Here is a 17,226-nt window from a genome sequence, read left to right as displayed (position 1 = left end):
TACATTTTTTTTATACTTTTCTCAGAGCGAACTGTGAAATTTTGCACTTGGCCCAACTCCTGCTCTGTCATCTGGACCAGGGTGTCTTCACGGATTGCAGGCGACAAGTCTGTGCTCAAAGCTTTGTTTTCCCAAACCCCATTATAAACACTCACTTTGATCGTCTAACCTTGTTTTATTTGTGCAAAAGGAAATGGAGTGATAAGTGTACAACACCTCACCAAAAGAGTTCATCAATCAGTGAAGCACTTGGACACTTTGACCTCTAACAAAGTTCTGTTTCAGGGTCCACATCAAAAAGTAGGGGAACAGGCATTTCACACAGTACTAAAGAGTGCAAAGAAAATGAAAGAGTCAAAGAATTATCATGACAAAGACACTGAAAATACTAACTATGAATCTGTCTAGGCCAAAGGACTTTGTTTTTAAAAAAATGTCTGGAAAATAAACCTTTAGAGGTAACATGATTAAAAAGTCAGTTAATGTTCCAGAGGCCAATATACAAAAGAAATCACAAAAAACAGGATGGTCTTTAAAGTTTTTACTTGTAATGAAACAAAACCTGGGCCATCAGTCTCATTCCGGGTACTGTGGCTGTGAGAAAGTGGGATAATTCAGCAAGCCATACAGACAATAAAAGTGAATAATGTAAAGGAATTTAAACATCTGGGTTGACAGAGGATTGCCCATTCCACTGATTTTTAAAGTTACGTTTAGAAAAGCGGGGCAGAAAAATCAGGTTTGTGCCTGTGAAAACACCGCATTATGTGGTGCTAAGCCACTTCTGCAATTGGGAAACCGACGCATGGGGATTCTGGTGGGTGTCGCAATGTGCATCTGGCAGCATGGAGGATGGCACCACATAATACTGGTACTGCAGTGCAGCCGATTGCTTATTGACAACATAGGACCACCGCACCAGATGGGCATTCGGGGTGTCCGAGTATCTAAAACATACATATAGACAGGAAAACAAGGTGACAAAAATGCCAGAATAGCTTTTCATTTAGGTATCTGCCTTTATTACTCAATAAGGTGATGTCCTTACCAAAAATTCCTGCTGTCAGGATGGTGGACACTGGTTAAGCTCAGGCGCATTTTCTTATGCCAGACCAAACAGAGCAAGAAATGCAAATCTAGACGACGGCTTTTTGTCCAAATAACAGAATACTCCACGGATAATGCAGTTAAGGGTCTGACATTTAACAAAGGCTTTAAACCCCGCACAGCTCGATTTGGGGCGGCCTTCTATTAAGCTAGCGCTAAGTGCACTGCTCCTCCAATCAGATGGAGATCACATTTCTCTTCCCATAAATTTTCGCCCAGGCCGTTTGTTAAGCAACAGAATGCTTCACGGTGCCAAGGCCACACTGACTAAGTACAAATTCAAATAAATCCCGGGCCGCCACTCTACCAGCCCGCTGCTCAGCAACACACTAATCAACTCTGAAGACGGAGCTCCGCCCCCCTTGCTTTCTGCGTGCCGTTCGCGTGATCGCCTCATTCTGGTCCTGAAATGCTGCGCTCTGATTGGCTGAGAAAGAGCCGGCGCGCGAATACTGCATTGTAACAATCCGCGTAACAAATAGGACTGGCAAGCAAGGAAGGAATGTGCCCGACGATTTTAGCGGAACTCCCATCTTGCCGGCCTCCCCGTGCCCGGTTTTAAATCACAGCTGACTTTCTCGCTATACAGTTAGAATAAAATGCTATGGCAGTACTGCGGATTGATATGTTCGAAGCAATTAGTTCCGGCTGCAGGAAGAATCACCTTCAGCTCCAGTCTCTAGCGGCGCTGCAGTGAGAAGCTGAAGAGCCGGGAAGAGAGGTGAGGTGGGTCAGGGCTTGTAGCAAAGCTCCGTAGTGACAAACTGACAATAAGAAAAAGAAGAGAAAAAAAGACCAAGAGAGACGACACAAGTGCGTCGCTCAGATTATAGTCTAGCCGTAGGCGTGGGCCGCCAGTGATTTTAACAAGTGCTTTGGCGCAGATTCACGATGCTGGCGCCTCCGCTTTTTCCGGTTGGAAGCTCGTTTTGGACGCCTCAAGGTCGTTCGCTTCCCTCGTGCGATTCTCATTTGTTTCCATAGATTCACTTTGGTTCCGCTATGTTTTGAGGAAGAGAGACTGGTACCTGTCACCTGAGTCGAGCTTCTGGTCAGTCAGCTGCTCACTTACGTCTCTTGGGGTAAATTCTACGCAGCCATAGTTTGCGCGGAAGAATCGGCGACCCTGGGAGTCACATAGGGTGGTCAAGCATCCCAAGCAGCGGCCACCTTGAAGGACCTGACGCTTCAAACGGCCCGGTTGGGATCTCTGTTCACACGCGATCGCGATCAGGCCTCCAAAACTCGGCCTGCCATACACCCCGTTGGCTGCGACACCGTCGCTGCTACAGGAAATTCATTCAACAAACAGCCGAATAGCGCCCAGGACTGCGGGCATTTTTAGTAATATAGTTTTGGGCGTTTGATTTGTGATTGTAAATTAAGATGGTTGAACGTCCTTCAAGACAGATTTGTATCATCGCAAAGCCCAAGAGCTGCTCGGTAAACTTTAACGGTTTTAAGAAAAGCTCGAAAAGGTGCCCGTGTTTCCGGTGGTAACACCTTGGGTATCACCTTATCACTAGTTCGGACACTGAGGACGTGCGTAACTGCCGGCCCAGACGCTCGTCATACGTGTGCTGGTCTGAAGTGTCTCAACACTAGTAGCTGCATGAAGGTGTGTGGTACCTTATTTAACTCGATACTCTGGTGTCCCAAGTCATACATTGATAGAATATTTGTGTTACCTTCTGATAGATGTCAAAATTCTTTCATCGCCTGCTTTTGTGTACAAATGATCAGTATGAATGAAAAAAGCAGAGAAATTAGTTTGACTTTACTGTTGTTCAGTTAGAGATGTTATAGATAGATAGATAGTCAGCACCCTGGGCTTGTGGTGCAGGAAGAGTGCCATATCAAAATGAATTAAAGTTGTGAGTGCAATGGTGGGACCTCTTTTAATGGTTTAAGGGTCTAGTCTGCATTTGGGTGACTTGTCGCTGAATATGATTGAGGAAGCAGAAATGAGTCCTGCTTGCTAGCTGACTTCTGTTTTATAGCAGACTGCTTTCTATGTCCTTAGTAGATGTCAGTGGCCCTCTAAAGGGTGATGGGCACATATTGAATTTAGATGGCAAAGGGTGCAGTTTCACTTGAGAACCAATTGTGTGTCCTCCTGCCAACTTTATATTGGAGTAGATTTATGTACAGTCTTATGTGTGCTTGACTAATTAAAAATGTTCTTGGTAAATGCCAGCTTTGGGAGCACAGAGACATTAGATCTAGTCAGTGTCTTGAATATGTTTAATAAGGATTTGTGAAATTGGTGATGTCTGGGGGTGACCTTGGAAGTTGACTAGTTTATGGCAGCCTCCCCTGCTGTCAATGTGATTTCATTGATGGCGTGGTGCCATTTCTTCAGTGCTGCTGGAGTGTGATTTGGCTAATTTCAGTGAGTGAGGAGCAGTTATTGAGCGCACATCACACGTGTCCGCTCTTCCCTCAGGCTACTTGCTAAACTGCATGTTGTGCACATTTTTGTTTTCTAAAGAAAGCACTTTTTCCATTTGGATGTAGGCTGTTGCTGCAAGTTGTGTTGTACATCTGGTGGCCTGAGGGCCGTTGTTGTTTTCTTTGTTCATGTGGACATTTTGAAGGGCACAGTTAATGTTGTTGGTGTTTGCTAATCTAAATTACGATCCTAATGCAGTCTGACCTGGAGATGTGCGTCTGTGATGCCCAGAAATAGGGCTTTTAGTTCTGTTGTGCCCATGGAAGGACACTCTTCTCACCAATCCTTGGTCTGTTAGGCTGTGGGGTCTGCTGTCCGTTACCTTGAGGTTGTCACTTGTGTTTGAATTTCTTTCCCATGGAGTCTTGTCACAACCTTGTCGTAGTCTGTTGTTGATTAGTGTTGAGGGTTAATGTAAATGGTGCTCTGTTGTACAGACTGCGTCTGAGGTCTTTACATGTGTGTAGTGTGATGTGATGGTGAGGGCTGGTCAACCGCGGAAAAGGCCCTCAGGGCCATGAGCCTCTGATAGATAGATAGATACTTTATTAATCCTAAGGGGAAATTCACAAATTATCCTTTTCTGCTCAATTTGCCCTTGGAGGGATTTCTTTTAAAACCCATCATAGTAATCTGGAATGGAATTAATTATTTTATGGATCACATTTGCTGTTTTCTTCAAAGGAAGCGGATTAATGAAATGTGGCCAGCGCTCTGCATTGCGTCACTTTCCCCTGACTCACTTCCTCTCCCACTTACTAAGCGCTCAGACATTCTAGAGGGTTCCCTCCTGTTAGCTGCTTCCGTTTGAGAGTGTGCTGGAAGTCAGGTGCCCAGAGTCCTGCTGTTCTTTCTTTTATCCCCACCCTACACGCACGTGGGGGTGCCATGGTGTGGGCTTACAGGTTGTTTTGTGTTTTTCTCTCCTTGGGGGGGATATCCTTTCACGGTTTAAATATTTAAATTGCCTGTCTGTGCCCAGGATGAGCCTGGGAGGCCCTGCCCTGTATGTGGGTAGAGCTGAGCCAAGCTTTGACCTGCGCTGGCGAGCAACAGCTGTTTTTTTTTGTTTTTTGGGTGCACCTGGGCCTGCCGTTGTGTTTCCTCTGACTTTGAAGGCTCCTGGCCCTGCAGGGAGTTCCTGGCACGTCAAATCCTCCCCACCCTGACTTGAAGTAGCAGCCCTGGGCTAGTTTTAAAAATGAGTTGGGGATGGGGAGCTCTTAGGATTGGCTGCTGGCATTGTTCTACACACGTAACGGGATGTGCAGCAGCTCACGTACCACAGCTTTGGGATGACTAAGAAGTGCTGATTCAGGAGGCAGACAGGCCTGGCAGGAAGTTGGGATTGGACAAGTTGGCCTTTCATGGCTGGCGTGTGCAGAGAAAACAAATCATTCTTCACGTTGTGCCCGACAGAGAACAGACACAAACTATTAGGTTTTCTTTTGCTTACGTGTGGCGTTTTTTTTTTTTTTTTTTTTTTTTTAGTGGGCACTAATTTCCTGTAATGTTAAATATTTGTAGCTTCTCATTTGCAGACAAATTCAGAAGGCTGAAGCAGAGTCGCATTAGTGGCATCTGGCAGTGAAGGTCACCAGTAAAGCAGGATGCTGTGTGTTTGCCATGTAGAATTCTGGTTGCCCGTAGGAGATGAGATGCCTGCAGTGCCGATTTCACTCAACCGCTATGTTGCCATCATGGCATGAAGTGAGTAATTGAAGCGGCACAATCAATATTTGACTTTGTTACTAAGGCCTCTGTGTTGGTCACACCTTCTGTGTGCTCCACTGCAACAAGCAGACAGGGATTCTTTTCTTCTTTTCTTTTTGTTTTATAAATGTCTCTGCCACTTTCACCTACCAGTGGCCAGTGCTGCTGCCTCATGGATCCACTGTCCTGTGTTCAAGTCCTGCAGCCCGTCATGTCTGGAGTTTGCATGCTTTGCCCATGGGAGTTTCTATCCTTGTGCCTGATGCCCCTCTTTCCACGGAACTGGGTTAGGTTGTGGTAAACTTAGAATAATCTAGAAAAGCTTTCAGACTGGATGTCTGATTGTGTCTTATGCAATGTGCCATCTGTCCTTTGGTTTTCGGAGGCTTTGCTTAGTTCTTCAGTGACTTTTTCCAAAGCCTGCCTTGTTGGGTGTAGGCAGTTTCCCTGCTTTTGAACCGCAGCTGAGGAGGTGCTGCCACCGTCGGTATCCTTTTGTGCCGCTCTTTTGCGTATTTTCAATATCCTGTCTTGTGTTTCCTCCATGCGTAGACTCAAGGTGATCTTTCTTTCAGGTAAGACCTTGATAGAGGCAGATGGCGCCGACTCTGAATGTAAACTTGTTATGTGGTGCCCCAAAACAAGCCACCTGCTCCAAGTCGCCATAACTGGCTTGTAAAGGACGTCCTGCGTGGGGTTTGCTGCCGACTACAGACTGTGTTTGAATGCGTCTTACCACTACGTCACCCGTTATCTGCTTTTCTCACAATTTTTCCAGAGAGCCTTTTCTCTGCTTGGCCAAGTAGCTTCTGTTTTAATGAGTGAACCTCACAGATTTCTCACCAACGTCGGTTAGCTACGTTTCTGTGCCAAAGATAAGCTTGCTTTGACCAGAGTCATTGTGGCTTGGAGCCATTCCTCTTGGTATGACATCCAGTGTAGCAAAGAGTGAAGATTCTCCTCCAGCTGATGGGTGGAGTGTGGCAAATGACGTCTATTTTGTATTTTATGTGGAAGAGTTTGGCTGCCCTGTAAACCCAAAATGATGTTAAAGGGCGCATTTACTGGGTCAGTTCTGGGCCACTGTTAGTTTTGTGGCTGCATGGACTTGCTGCATCGGATGATGCGTGATTGGTCAGAAGCCTGCCATGCTCTTGTTAATCCCCATCTCTGTGTGCTGGCACAGTGTCGGGGTTGGTCTCTTGTATAACTGTCCCACTAGGAGTCGAATGGAGCGGACCATCGTATTGTAAAGAATGCTGTTCACGTCCTGCTGCACCCCGTGGGGTGTTAGGGGTCACATGCATTCATCGTGCAGATTCTGCATCTAATGACATGAGCGTGTTTAGGAAGTGGATGGGTGGCTGCTTTACTTAAAGGGAACTAATCAATTGCATCCAACAAGACATCCATTCATGCCTTGTCCACTTAAGGGGTTCTAAGATATTGGACCCCCTCCTGGTATCGCCTTGCATAAGGTAGGAGCCAAGTCTGGCGTGCCAGTCCAACCATCCCAGGTCATATTAGCTTTGGAACATCAACTAGCGTGAAAACAAGTGGCCGCTGTTCACCTGTAGAATAGCATGGGAGCTGTCTGGTGGAAATTAGGGGTGAATGGTAACCCATGAAGACCATTTGGAGGTGCCGCTTGCCCAAAATTATGGCACTGTGGCACACAATATGGGGGTGTTGGTTTGTCCAAACAGAGCACTCAGTGTCTCGTTTTCAATCGACCACAAGCTATCTGGCATCAGGCCTGCTGGGGATGGCTAACCATCTTAAATGACACCTTTTCAGTTTTGTACCCTCTGCTCTGTGGGTGCCAAGTGTATCTTGAGTGGAAAGGTCCAATGTAATTACCTGGAATTGAAACATTACTACCTGTCTAATGAGCCGGAACATCCAGCCTTCAGTTAATCTGTAAAACTGGAGAGAGTGGCGGAGCGGCTGACTGCCAGTGCAGCTCGGGCCTCGTCTCTTTACTGTATTCAGCCCTAGAGCTAATATTGGGAACCACTCGTTAGATTTAAAAAGTTTCCACAAAAGAGTCGGAGTTTATACCATTGTGTGGACGGACCTGCCGTGCCAATATGAGTGAGCAAGTAGTGACGCGTGTCCTGCTCACAGTCTGGATGCCATTAAAGGTTCATTGTATGTGACCTGCAGGTTAGATGAAGCTGTAGGTCAGTTGCGAACAAGCGAAAGACGAGACCCTCCCAACTGAAGTGTGCCTCTGCATTGGAGCATCGCCGCCATTCCCAGTGGGAACTGGCCTGCTCGGGGCCGATCAGACATTCAGGGCCTTAAATCATGGGTGTGCCACCAGTCGACTCCTCAAGGGGCTCTGTCGGTTGCTGTGCTTGTCCGTTTTGTGACACTGCTGTCACTGTCTTCTTTCCCTTAGGTGAAGCTACAACAATGTCCACATCAAAGTGTCAGGCCCATGAGATGGGGAGCGCCTTCATCCAGACCCAGCAGCTTAACGCTGCCACCGCTGACACCTTCCTGGAGCACTTGTGCCTCCTGGACATCGACTCTGTGCCCACTGTGGCACGAAACACCGGGATCATCTGCACCATCGGTGAGTGCTCCAGATGGCGGTGGCTAGTGGGACAGGCCACTGGCTGTGCTGTGTGCACCTTGTCAACTTCACTGTTGCTTCTTTCTGCCCCTTGCAGGCCCAGCCTCTCGCTCAGTTGAAATACTCAAGGAGATGATCAAGTCTGGAATGAACGTTGCCCGGCTAAACTTTTCCCATGGAAGTCATGAGGTGTGTCTCTGCTTTAGGTCCCAGTGCTCTGGTTAAGTTATTTTTGTGTCCTTGTCCCTGTACTTGCCGTGACCCCTGACCTGGCGGGGATGTGACCTGGGCAGCAGCTCTGCTGTGAAATGTCACCACTGTAACGTGATCCCTGGAGCTGTTTGTGGGGACGGTGGAATGTGGAGCTGCAGCCGGTGGGTAGCTGTTGGCATTTTCTGGATACATTATTGGATGAGAACTGTCGACTGAAGGGACACGGGTGCCTAGACAAGGTTGAGGTGCAGATACCACCCGTCATCCTGGGTATTCGGGACAAGCCATTTATGGGTTGGAATGTCAGGCTGAGGTTTTAACCGAGAGGGATTGGAGTCCTGAAGCTCCTCCATCTCCAGCATGCACTTTCCCTGCAGTTCAGAGCCCAGCAGGTTACCATTGGCACCCCTTGCCTTGCTGCCTTGCCCTTTCAAGCGGTGCATCTTTCCTGCCCAAGCAGCCATACATACTACAGTGTGGGCTTCTTGTCAGCCTCACAGAAGCAGCATAAAATATGGGAGTGGCCACGGGTTAGTCCTTAAGTGTCCTTCTGTGTTGTGACGATGTGCCAACCTTGTCACTGTACAAACTCCAGCGCACGGTCGGCCCCATTTACACAGCAAGACTTATGTGAGTTTTAAATCTAAAAGGCCCCCATTGTTTAATTGAACTCATGCTGCAGCATGCTCTCCTGGTGCTCTGCCCATGGGAGACAACCGCTTCCTTCATCAGTGAATCTCTGGCATCCAGATTGAGCAACGTGCCTCAGGCCTCCCTGCCACGATTTTGTTCATCTGTTTTATCGAACATTCCCGGAGACTGCAGGCCCTTTTTCATGCCGTCCAACAGAGCAGCACACTCTAAGCTCCTGGATGATTTTCTGCGTTTGAGGCATTTCAGAAATGCGCCGCTCAGAGTGGCAGAGGAAAGCCTATCGCTTTGGCCTTTCAGCCTCACTGGCTGTGCTAAGAATAGCCGTGCTCTTTATCGTCCCCCATATCCTGCTCGACTGCTGTGGACGTGTATGGCCCAAGCAGCAGTAAGCCTGGCGTTCAACTCCAATCCTTATTTGATGTGATGATGTTGCTACTCTGCAGGCCACGCATGATTTTGCTATTTATTTCCTCTGTTGCTAATAGTCCTGGCTTAATGTTGGCAACCCTGACACAGCCACTACTTTGACCGCAGAAGCACAAGTCATTTCCTCATTTTGTAACGGTAAGTGAGTTTTGTCAAAAGCCACCACAGCTGGAGCTGGTCAGTCTTTATAAAGAGTAAAAGTAAGCTGTTGCCATGACGCTCGTGGCATTAGTGCCCTTCAGCAGCACTGCACCGGGTAGGTGATACGTGCCCCAGACCAGGGTCTCGCCATTGGCTTTCCACCATTTACTGCTGCTAATTGAACAGGTGTGTTTTCTGAACCAATGGTGCAGCAGTGTGGTGACATGTGACTTTGTTGACTCCACCCAGTTAATTACAAGCCATTTCCTGTTTGTTAGTGAAACCCCTGGCTTGTTCGAGCTCTCATTCAGTCATTCCTGACCCAGAGAGCACCATCAGATTGTTGTGGACCAGTGCAGAGCTTGCTGAATATTTCACTTGTTTTATTTATTTCAAATGGGTTTTTGAAACCGATTTTGCTCGACAAACAACACTGACACAAATAGAACCAAGTTAGCTGGCCATCTGCTTGCCTCACATCTCCTTATTTAGTTGCTGCTTAAAGAAAAAAGTCAGTGTTCTGAATCTTCAAAGCAGGCCAATTAAAATGGTAGCATAAGATGTCTGCTCAAGTGGACAGTAGCAACTGGTGAACAGTTAAGACAATGGATGGGCCAAAAACTTGCATCCTCCAGGGCCTTGAAAGTGGCCAAATGGCACAGACAAGACCATACATTCACCCACCTGGCAGTGCAACGAATGGACATCTTGCTGCTGGCATGTAAATGTAGTAAGAATGCTGGCTGAGAGCAGGTAGTCATTGAGCACCAAGCCTTTACTTTTGTCAGACCCCGATGAAGGTTCTGGTAAATCCACATTATGAGCAAACTATCTGAGAACCACAATTCGGGGCTAAAGCTGGAAATATTTGCCTGTGCTTTTTTCAGTACCATGCAGACACCATCAAGAATGTGCGTGAAGCCACAGAGAGTTTTGCTGCCAATCCCATTCTCTACAGACCAATTGCTGTGGCACTGGACACCAAGGGACCTGAAATCCGAACTGGCCTCATCACAGGGGTAAGCGTAGCTTTTATCACTTGGCAGTAATAAGATGTTGCAGGCACAGAGCTGTGTGTTTAGCGTGATGACCGGGTGGACGTCACAGCACCGGCTGAGGTGTGCATCCAGCAGGTCGACTGAAAACCAAGCTGCTTACGTTGCTGGCTGATGGTTGCTCCAGAAGCCTTCCATTTTGATTTGACTTTCCGGCAGTGCTAAGATGGTTGGGGTAGGGCTGAGTTGTATGTACCAAATTGTGCCGTTCAACAGCCAAGCAAAACATGAAAATGCAAGTCCACCTCGGTTTGCATTAACAGTAATCATTTCTGTAATGAATGATTTTCCTGCCAAGAACAAGCTGTAACTTTTTTTTTCCAGTTGTTCTTTAGTTTGAATTTCACGTTTGTTGGTTTGAACATAAAACATCAGAAGGTTTCAGCACTTAAAACAGAAATAACCAAATTGGAGAGAGCGCGAGAGGAAGGTTACGCCAAAGCTGTTGGTTGTGGACAGAGTTTTCCTTGTTGCTGCATCAGCATGTGCCACACGAGACGTGCCCCCCGTCACATATCCCATCAGGCAGAGTGGTTACATGAGGAAGAGGGTTCCTCGTCTGGTGTTCACGGGAAAACTGCACCAGAGCTGTCCATGTCCTCTTAGCCTGCAGTGGGGAGAACGATCAGGTGGTCAGTAGCGGTCATTGGGTGGGCTATCCGAGCGCATGGATCACTCTAGGAACCTGCAGCTCTTCTGAGGGTCGAAGCTGGCAGGTGTGCCCAACAAGCGAAAGTGTTTGTTTGGCTGACTGTGGAAGGAGTGCCAAAGCTATAGAGAAGAGCAGCAGGGGCGCAGAAACAAGAACTGCGGAGTCTGAGTTGAGGAGTGTGAAGGCCACAGTAGGGAGGGCTGCACGCGGAAACACATCACTAAAGCAAGTTCTGGAAAGTCTGCGCGCGGAAAGAAGTTGGTTGGCTGGTTTGTTTTTTTAAATTGCACTTCTAGTTGCTAAGACAATGATGTTGTCGAAGAGCTGGTGTCTGCTGCCCCCTTGTGGATAGACTAGTAAGGACCACTGATTCATTGAGACTTGCAGGTCCCTAATTTGCCTTGCTAGCCACGTGCTGCTTTTTGTTGGAACACTCAAGTGACTGATGTGTCTGCAGAGTGGCACTGCGGAGGTGGAGCTGAAGAAAGGTGGGTCCCTGAAGGTGACGCTGGACGACTCTTTTATGGAAAAGTGCGATGAGAACACATTGTGGGTCGACTACAAGAACCTGATCAAAGTGGTGGAAGTGGGCAGCAAGATCTACGTGGATGATGGCCTCATCTCACTTGTTGTGAAGGAGAAAGGTAAGCGAGGCTTCAGATGATGGGGCCGGGGCTTGTGGACGGAGCGGCAAGTAACGTTTGGCTGCTCTCAGGCTCCAACTACTGCATGTGCGAGGTGGAGAATGGCGGCTCTCTTGGCAGCAAGAAAGGGGTGAACTTGCCAGGTGCGGCAGTCGACTTGCCTGCGGTCTCTGAGAAGGACATCACAGATCTTCAGTTTGGTGTAGCGCAGGATGTTGACATGGTCTTTGCATCCTTCATCCGGAAGGCTGCCGACGTGCATGCAGTGCGAAAGGTCTTGGGAGAGAAAGGAAAGAACATCAAGATCATAAGCAAGATCGAGAACCACGAGGGCGTACGCAGGTGGGTGTTTGCTCGCTCCACTGGGCCGAGTTTTCTGGGCTGGCCAGTGTGTCAATAGCATGGCATGTTTTGGCAGGTTTGATGAAATCCTGGAAGCCAGTGATGGTATCATGGTTGCCCGTGGAGACCTTGGGATTGAGATTCCTGCAGAGAAAGTCTTCCTTGCTCAGAAGATGATGATTGGTCGCTGCAATAAAGCTGGCAAGCCTGTGATTTGTGCCACACAGGTATGTGCTGCCGTCTCCTCTCTATTGTCCCTCTGTGGGCACTCGGGTACCAGCACTCATTGCGCACTTTGTTTTCTTGTAGATGTTGGAAAGCATGATCAAGAAGCCGAGACCAACGCGTGCAGAGGGCAGTGATGTGGCCAACGCAGTCCTGGATGGCGCAGACTGCATCATGCTGAGCGGTGAGACGGCAAAGGGAGACTACCCTCTGGAGGCGGTGCGCATGCAGCACGCGGTGAGTCCACGGCACCTGAACCTGAGCTTCAGATCTGAGTGGTCCTAAGCTGTAGAAGGCCATTGCTCTGTGTGGTCACCTGTCTGTGGTCTGCCCCCCAACCCTCTCTCTGTCTTTCTGGCACCATGTGACCCTCTTCTCTTAAATGGCTCAGTCTGCACATGCTTCCCGAGTGTCTGGGGTGCCATGGTGCCTTCCTCTTGTGTGTCGCTCTACCACTAATCTGTCTAACGGCCGTGACTTCACTGTCCCCTCCTGCCTTCCCCTGTCTGTGCTCCTCTTCCTCCTCCTTCTCCTCCTTGTGCTCCTCTTCCTTGGCCGCAGATTGCACGTGAGGCTGAGGCAGCAATTTTCCACCGGCAAGTCTTTGAAGACCTTCATCGCATAACGCCACACTCTAGTGACCCCGTTGAAGCAATCGCCATTGGGGCTGTCGAGGCTTCCTTTAAGATCTTAGCATCTGCTTTCATAGTACTCACTGGGTCCGGCAGGTAGGCAGTGACGCTTCTGAGCTCCTCACGCCCTGCCTTCTGCCAGCCCTTTGGCCTTTGGGTGGCGTGGGCGGGGGGGGGGTCCAATTGAAGGCCTGACGGGTTACATGAAGGCAGTGGCTTTGTGTGTCTGGATTAGAGTAAATCAGTCCAGTGAGCCGAGGCAGGGACCCTGAGCCACAATGTTGTTTGCCCTTAATGTGGCGCCATAAGGCTGAGGCATCTGCCTGGCGGTGGGCCTCGAGCTGCCTGGCGACACACTAACGGCTCATCCTGTTTTTGTGCACTGTGTATGGGGTCTGATTCTTTCTCCTCCCATCCTCTGGATGGCGCTGTGGCACACAGATTGCCCGTGAGGCTGAGGCGGCCACGTTCCACAGGCAGCTGTTTGAAGAGCTGCGACGTCTCTCCCCCATGACCCGTGACCCTACTGAGGCTACTGCCATTGGCGCTGTCGAGTCGTCCTTCAAATGTTGTGCCAGCGCCATCATTGTGCTGACAAAGTCCGGAAGGTAAGGCATGCAACTGCTGTAGTGGATTAGAGGGGGTGCCACGTGCCTGTGGGAGTGACTAATGTGTGCCCAGCTCGGGGTCACCCTGAGGGCTCTCTCGGTGGCTGCTTTCTCTAACAACCGCAGTTCCTTTTTGATTTCTGTGAGCTTGCCCTGTCCACGTGATTGGCGGGGGTCTTTAGAGTGCCCGTGCCTCCGTGGGTTTGTTTTATGTGCCGCCATGGCTGCCTTGCTTTTTTTTTTTTTTTTTTTTTTTACCCTTTAACCGTATACCATGTGTTTAGGTCCGCGCACCTCATCTCCCGTTACCGCCCTCGGGCACCCATCATTGCCGTGACCCGTAATGGACAGACCGCTCGCCAGGCTCACCTGTACCGTGGGATCTTCCCAGTGCTGTACTCCCAGCCCGCGCACGACGTCTGGGCCGAGGATGTCGATCTCCGGGTCAACTTCGCAATGGATATCGGTATGTAGCACTGGGGAGGAGAACCGGCGTGGCCGTTGAGGGTCCTGGGCCGCTGTTGATGATGTGCCCTTGTCTTGCAGGGAAAACCCGAGGATTCTTCAAGTCGGGCGATGTGGTGATCGTGCTGACAGGCTGGCGCCCAGGCTCGGGCTACACCAACACCATGCGCGTTGTGCCCGTGCCATAGGTGACGAGAAGCGCCCCGCCCCTAATGCACTCCTCATCCTTCGTGTGCGTCTTGTGCCAGGCCACAGAGCGTAGTATTTATTACTGGAAGTGTTGCGCACTGGCACTGCTAGATGTGTGCCTGGCACTCCGTGCTCTGGTGTGTGTGGTTTTCTGTTTTTTTGTTTTGGCAGCTAAAAGGATTGACGGCCAGCTTGACTGGTGGGCCAGACGCTCCGGAGAAGTGCTGCCTCAGCTTTGTGTCTCTCGCTTGTCCCTGTGTGCCCGTCGCCCGTTGGACCAGCTTTATTTATTGTCATTCAGTCACTTCAGATGGTCCCACCCGGTGGACTGGCCTCAAAGGCGGAGGAGCAGCGCACGGCACACCAGGCCTGCCCCCTCTGTACACATCTCGGCGTCTGTGCAAATGTCTTCCCTCCTGCTTGGAATTCAATAAAGTAGTCTGTGCAATATACTCGGGTGTCAGTGGTTTGTGTCCGCCCATTGAGATGCAAGCTGGTGGACGTGCCCAGGTGCCTGGCATGGTGTACCTCTGTCGTGAGGGTCCTGTGGCTGCAGGTTTTGTGTTCCCATTCTGCTTTTTACTGAACAAGCCATCGGCCAACTTGTGGTTTACTGTCACGGCACAAACGATGAAGTGTGCTTGGGAATTTGAAGTTGCAGATGGTCCCGGGGTCCGACCGCTCATTCTTGGCACAGAATCGAGGGGGGCAAACAACAGTCGAGTGCTAAAAGTGACCGCAAAAGGCTGGGAACTGAAGAGGAAGGTGGGGGGGGAACATCCAAATTGAGCAACCACAACGTGACTCTGCCCTTCATGGTGGACCCTCGGGGGTCACTGGGCAGTGTAAGTGGTGCAGTCAACTGGGACCTTGAATTCCAGAAGAAGTTGTGGCCCTTGAGAGTGCCAATGAGCAGGTTTAGGCGGGTCGGGTGGGCCCCCTGGGTTTGGGTCGGACCCCTCTGAGAGGTTCAGGCTGTCTTCGCACCCCCTCTGGCAAGTATGCGGTAACAGTGCCTGCGGGTATCCACAGAAGTCCTCGATGCTGGAATGAAGAGGGCTCCACAAAGAAAGGTGGCCGCTTTTGTTCACTTAGATGACTGGAGTGGCACACTCGTCACATCCTGGAAGGTGTGTGTCATTTGCCCGGCTCTCCTCCTCAAAGGTAAACAGACGCACTTCGGCAGGGATTTGCACCCTTTGTGTGACTCTGGCCAGAACGATGCGCTTCAGAAATGTGACGTGTTGACAACCGAGGAGTTCAGTCTCTCCTGAAGTCCACTGCCACCCTGCTTAATGGCTTTGTTGTGCCAAGGTGACAGGACCCTTAGTGGACATGGCACCCGAGAGACCTGTTTTGGGCTGGCTCTCTTCTGGGCCTTTTGTAGCGCCTTTTTCCATTCCCTCCTCTTCTGCTGTCAGGTGGTGCCACATGTCAACACACCATAGTCTTGAGACTGTTTGCCTTGTCACGGGTGCCACTGCTGAAAGGTGACTTTGTCAGCTAACCGGATCTGAGCCCTGGTGCACAGGCCTATAAAGCTGGGCTGTGTGGGCACCAAGCTCAGCGTATGACACCATGTGGAGGAGATCAGGCGCCGCGCTGCTGCTGCTGCTGTCTGTACAGGTCCAAGGTGAGTTGACCGCCTCTCCCCCTCACTCAACCCCCAGCTTCACACCTGATCCATCGTTCTGCTCTTTCAGCCCAGGCTGGCATGGACGACTGTCCCAATGACTGGGAGCAGTTCAACAACTTCTGCTACAAATTTGTCAAAAACGCCATGACGTGGATTGATGCCGAGGTAAGACTCCCTCCACTGGGCTGATTCCCTGATATAGCGCCTTTCACCACACATGACGCTGCTCTCCTGCTCCAGGTCTTTTGCATGGAACAGCGTGGGAGAGGCTCCCATCTGGTGTCTGTGCACAGTGACGAAGAGAACGCGTTCCTCACAAACTTCATCAAGAAGAAGGATGGAGGGGCCACCTTATCCTGGATGGGGGGCACCGACTGCTATAAGGTTGAGTGGGCGGGGCAGAAGGGATGCTGAGGGGAGGCTGAGCTGAGCTTACAATTCATACTTTTATTCCCCCAGGAGGGCACGTGGCTTTGGAACGATGGCACCTCCTGGAATTACGTCAAGTGGAATTTGGGCGAACCCAACAATTTCTTAATTGAAAACTGCGTGCTGATCAATTACATGGGTAAGCCGGCCGTCCCGCAGCTGCCCAGCAGGTGGCGGTGTGTGCGCTTGCTCGCGCGATCTTGCGGCTATGGCGTCAGCATCTCAGCTCGTCTCTCTGTCGTCTCTTGCAGTTCCCGGTGGTTGGAATGACATGTCCTGCAACAACAAGAACAGCTTCGTGTGCAAAGCCAGCCGCGTGCTGTGAGCCGGAGACCCTCGAAAGATAAGGCCACCCGCCTGTGCCTGTTGCGCCAGGCTGGAGTTTCGTAGTCGGAGAAGAATAATAAAGAATATGAATTTAGAGTCGGTGTGGCTTTTGTCGTGATTGATTCTTTGGGGGGGGGGGGGGTCGTTCGAGACTGCAAAAAATAGAGTATCCGGGCCGAGGCTCTCATCTTTGCTCGTAACATACCCCGAACCCGAGCCGCTCGTTTAAGCCTCGCTCGTAATGACGGAGAAATTCACCGTGCGCACTGTGATCGCAGGGTGGCGCTGCTTTACGCCCTGACCGACGTCGTAAGGACGTGTCGCGGACACTCGCTATTAAAGGGGGGGCTTGTGAACCCTCCCTGCTCTCTCTCTCTCTCTCTCTCTCTCTCTCATATATATATAATAGTGCCTTTCACATCTATCTGTTCATCTAATACATAGTGCCCTTCCTATCTATGTTATCAACTTCTTACGTAATGCCTTCTTTTATAGTGCTTTTATCTATCTCTCATATAATGCCTTTTATATTTAGATTTCATATTTGAAATGGCTGTCATATCTGTGTATCTATCATATAGTGCCTTTCATATCTATCTGAGTTTAATCCAGTGCATTTTCTGTCGTATAGTGCCTTTCACAACTGTCTATCTCTAACTGTTCACTCCGACGCTGGACCTTCTGAGACTGGGTTGCGTGTCTTGAAGTGTCAGGGGCCATCCTGTTGAAGGGTGG

The 17,226-nt window shown here is 49.8% G+C and overlaps 2 protein-coding genes across 4 annotated transcripts; both read left to right on the top strand.

Annotated features, from left to right (window-relative positions):
* The first annotated feature begins 1,683 nt into the window (after positions 1-1,683).
* Positions 1,684-14,551, top strand: pkma (pyruvate kinase M1/2a). 3 transcript variants are annotated; one of them, XM_028823909.2, is made up of 11 exons: positions 1,684-1,828; positions 7,677-7,853; positions 7,951-8,042; positions 10,175-10,306; positions 11,452-11,638; positions 11,710-11,980; positions 12,057-12,207; positions 12,290-12,442; positions 12,767-12,933; positions 13,730-13,911; positions 13,992-14,551. In XM_028823909.2, the coding sequence occupies exons 2-11, from the start codon at positions 7,691-7,693 to the stop codon at positions 14,096-14,098; spliced, it is 1,605 nt and encodes a 534-aa protein (XP_028679742.2). In that variant the 5' UTR covers positions 1,684-1,828; positions 7,677-7,690; the 3' UTR covers positions 14,099-14,551. The 3 variants fall into 3 exon arrangements, with proteins under 3 accessions (XP_028679742.2, XP_028679740.2, XP_028679741.2); XM_028823907.2 differs by lacking the exon at positions 12,767-12,933 and adding an exon at positions 13,279-13,445 and having other exon boundaries at positions 1,688-1,828; XM_028823908.2 differs by lacking the exon at positions 12,767-12,933 and adding an exon at positions 13,279-13,445 and having other exon boundaries at positions 1,745-1,833.
* A 1,082-nt stretch (positions 14,552-15,633) lies between these two features.
* On the top strand, positions 15,634-16,591 carry LOC114667695 (lectin-like). Its single transcript, XM_028823096.2, has 5 exons — positions 15,634-15,732; positions 15,803-15,900; positions 15,976-16,119; positions 16,195-16,303; positions 16,416-16,591. The coding sequence occupies exons 1-5, from the start codon at positions 15,678-15,680 to the stop codon at positions 16,487-16,489; spliced, it is 480 nt and encodes a 159-aa protein (XP_028678929.1). The 5' UTR covers positions 15,634-15,677; the 3' UTR covers positions 16,490-16,591.
* Positions 16,592-17,226: the final 635 nt, after the last annotated feature.

This window comes from Erpetoichthys calabaricus, chromosome 17, assembly GCF_900747795.2.
Source record: "Erpetoichthys calabaricus chromosome 17, fErpCal1.3, whole genome shotgun sequence".
Classification (NCBI taxonomy): Eukaryota; Metazoa; Chordata; class Cladistia; order Polypteriformes; family Polypteridae; genus Erpetoichthys; species Erpetoichthys calabaricus.
This window is presented reverse-complemented; position numbering and strand designations above follow the sequence as displayed.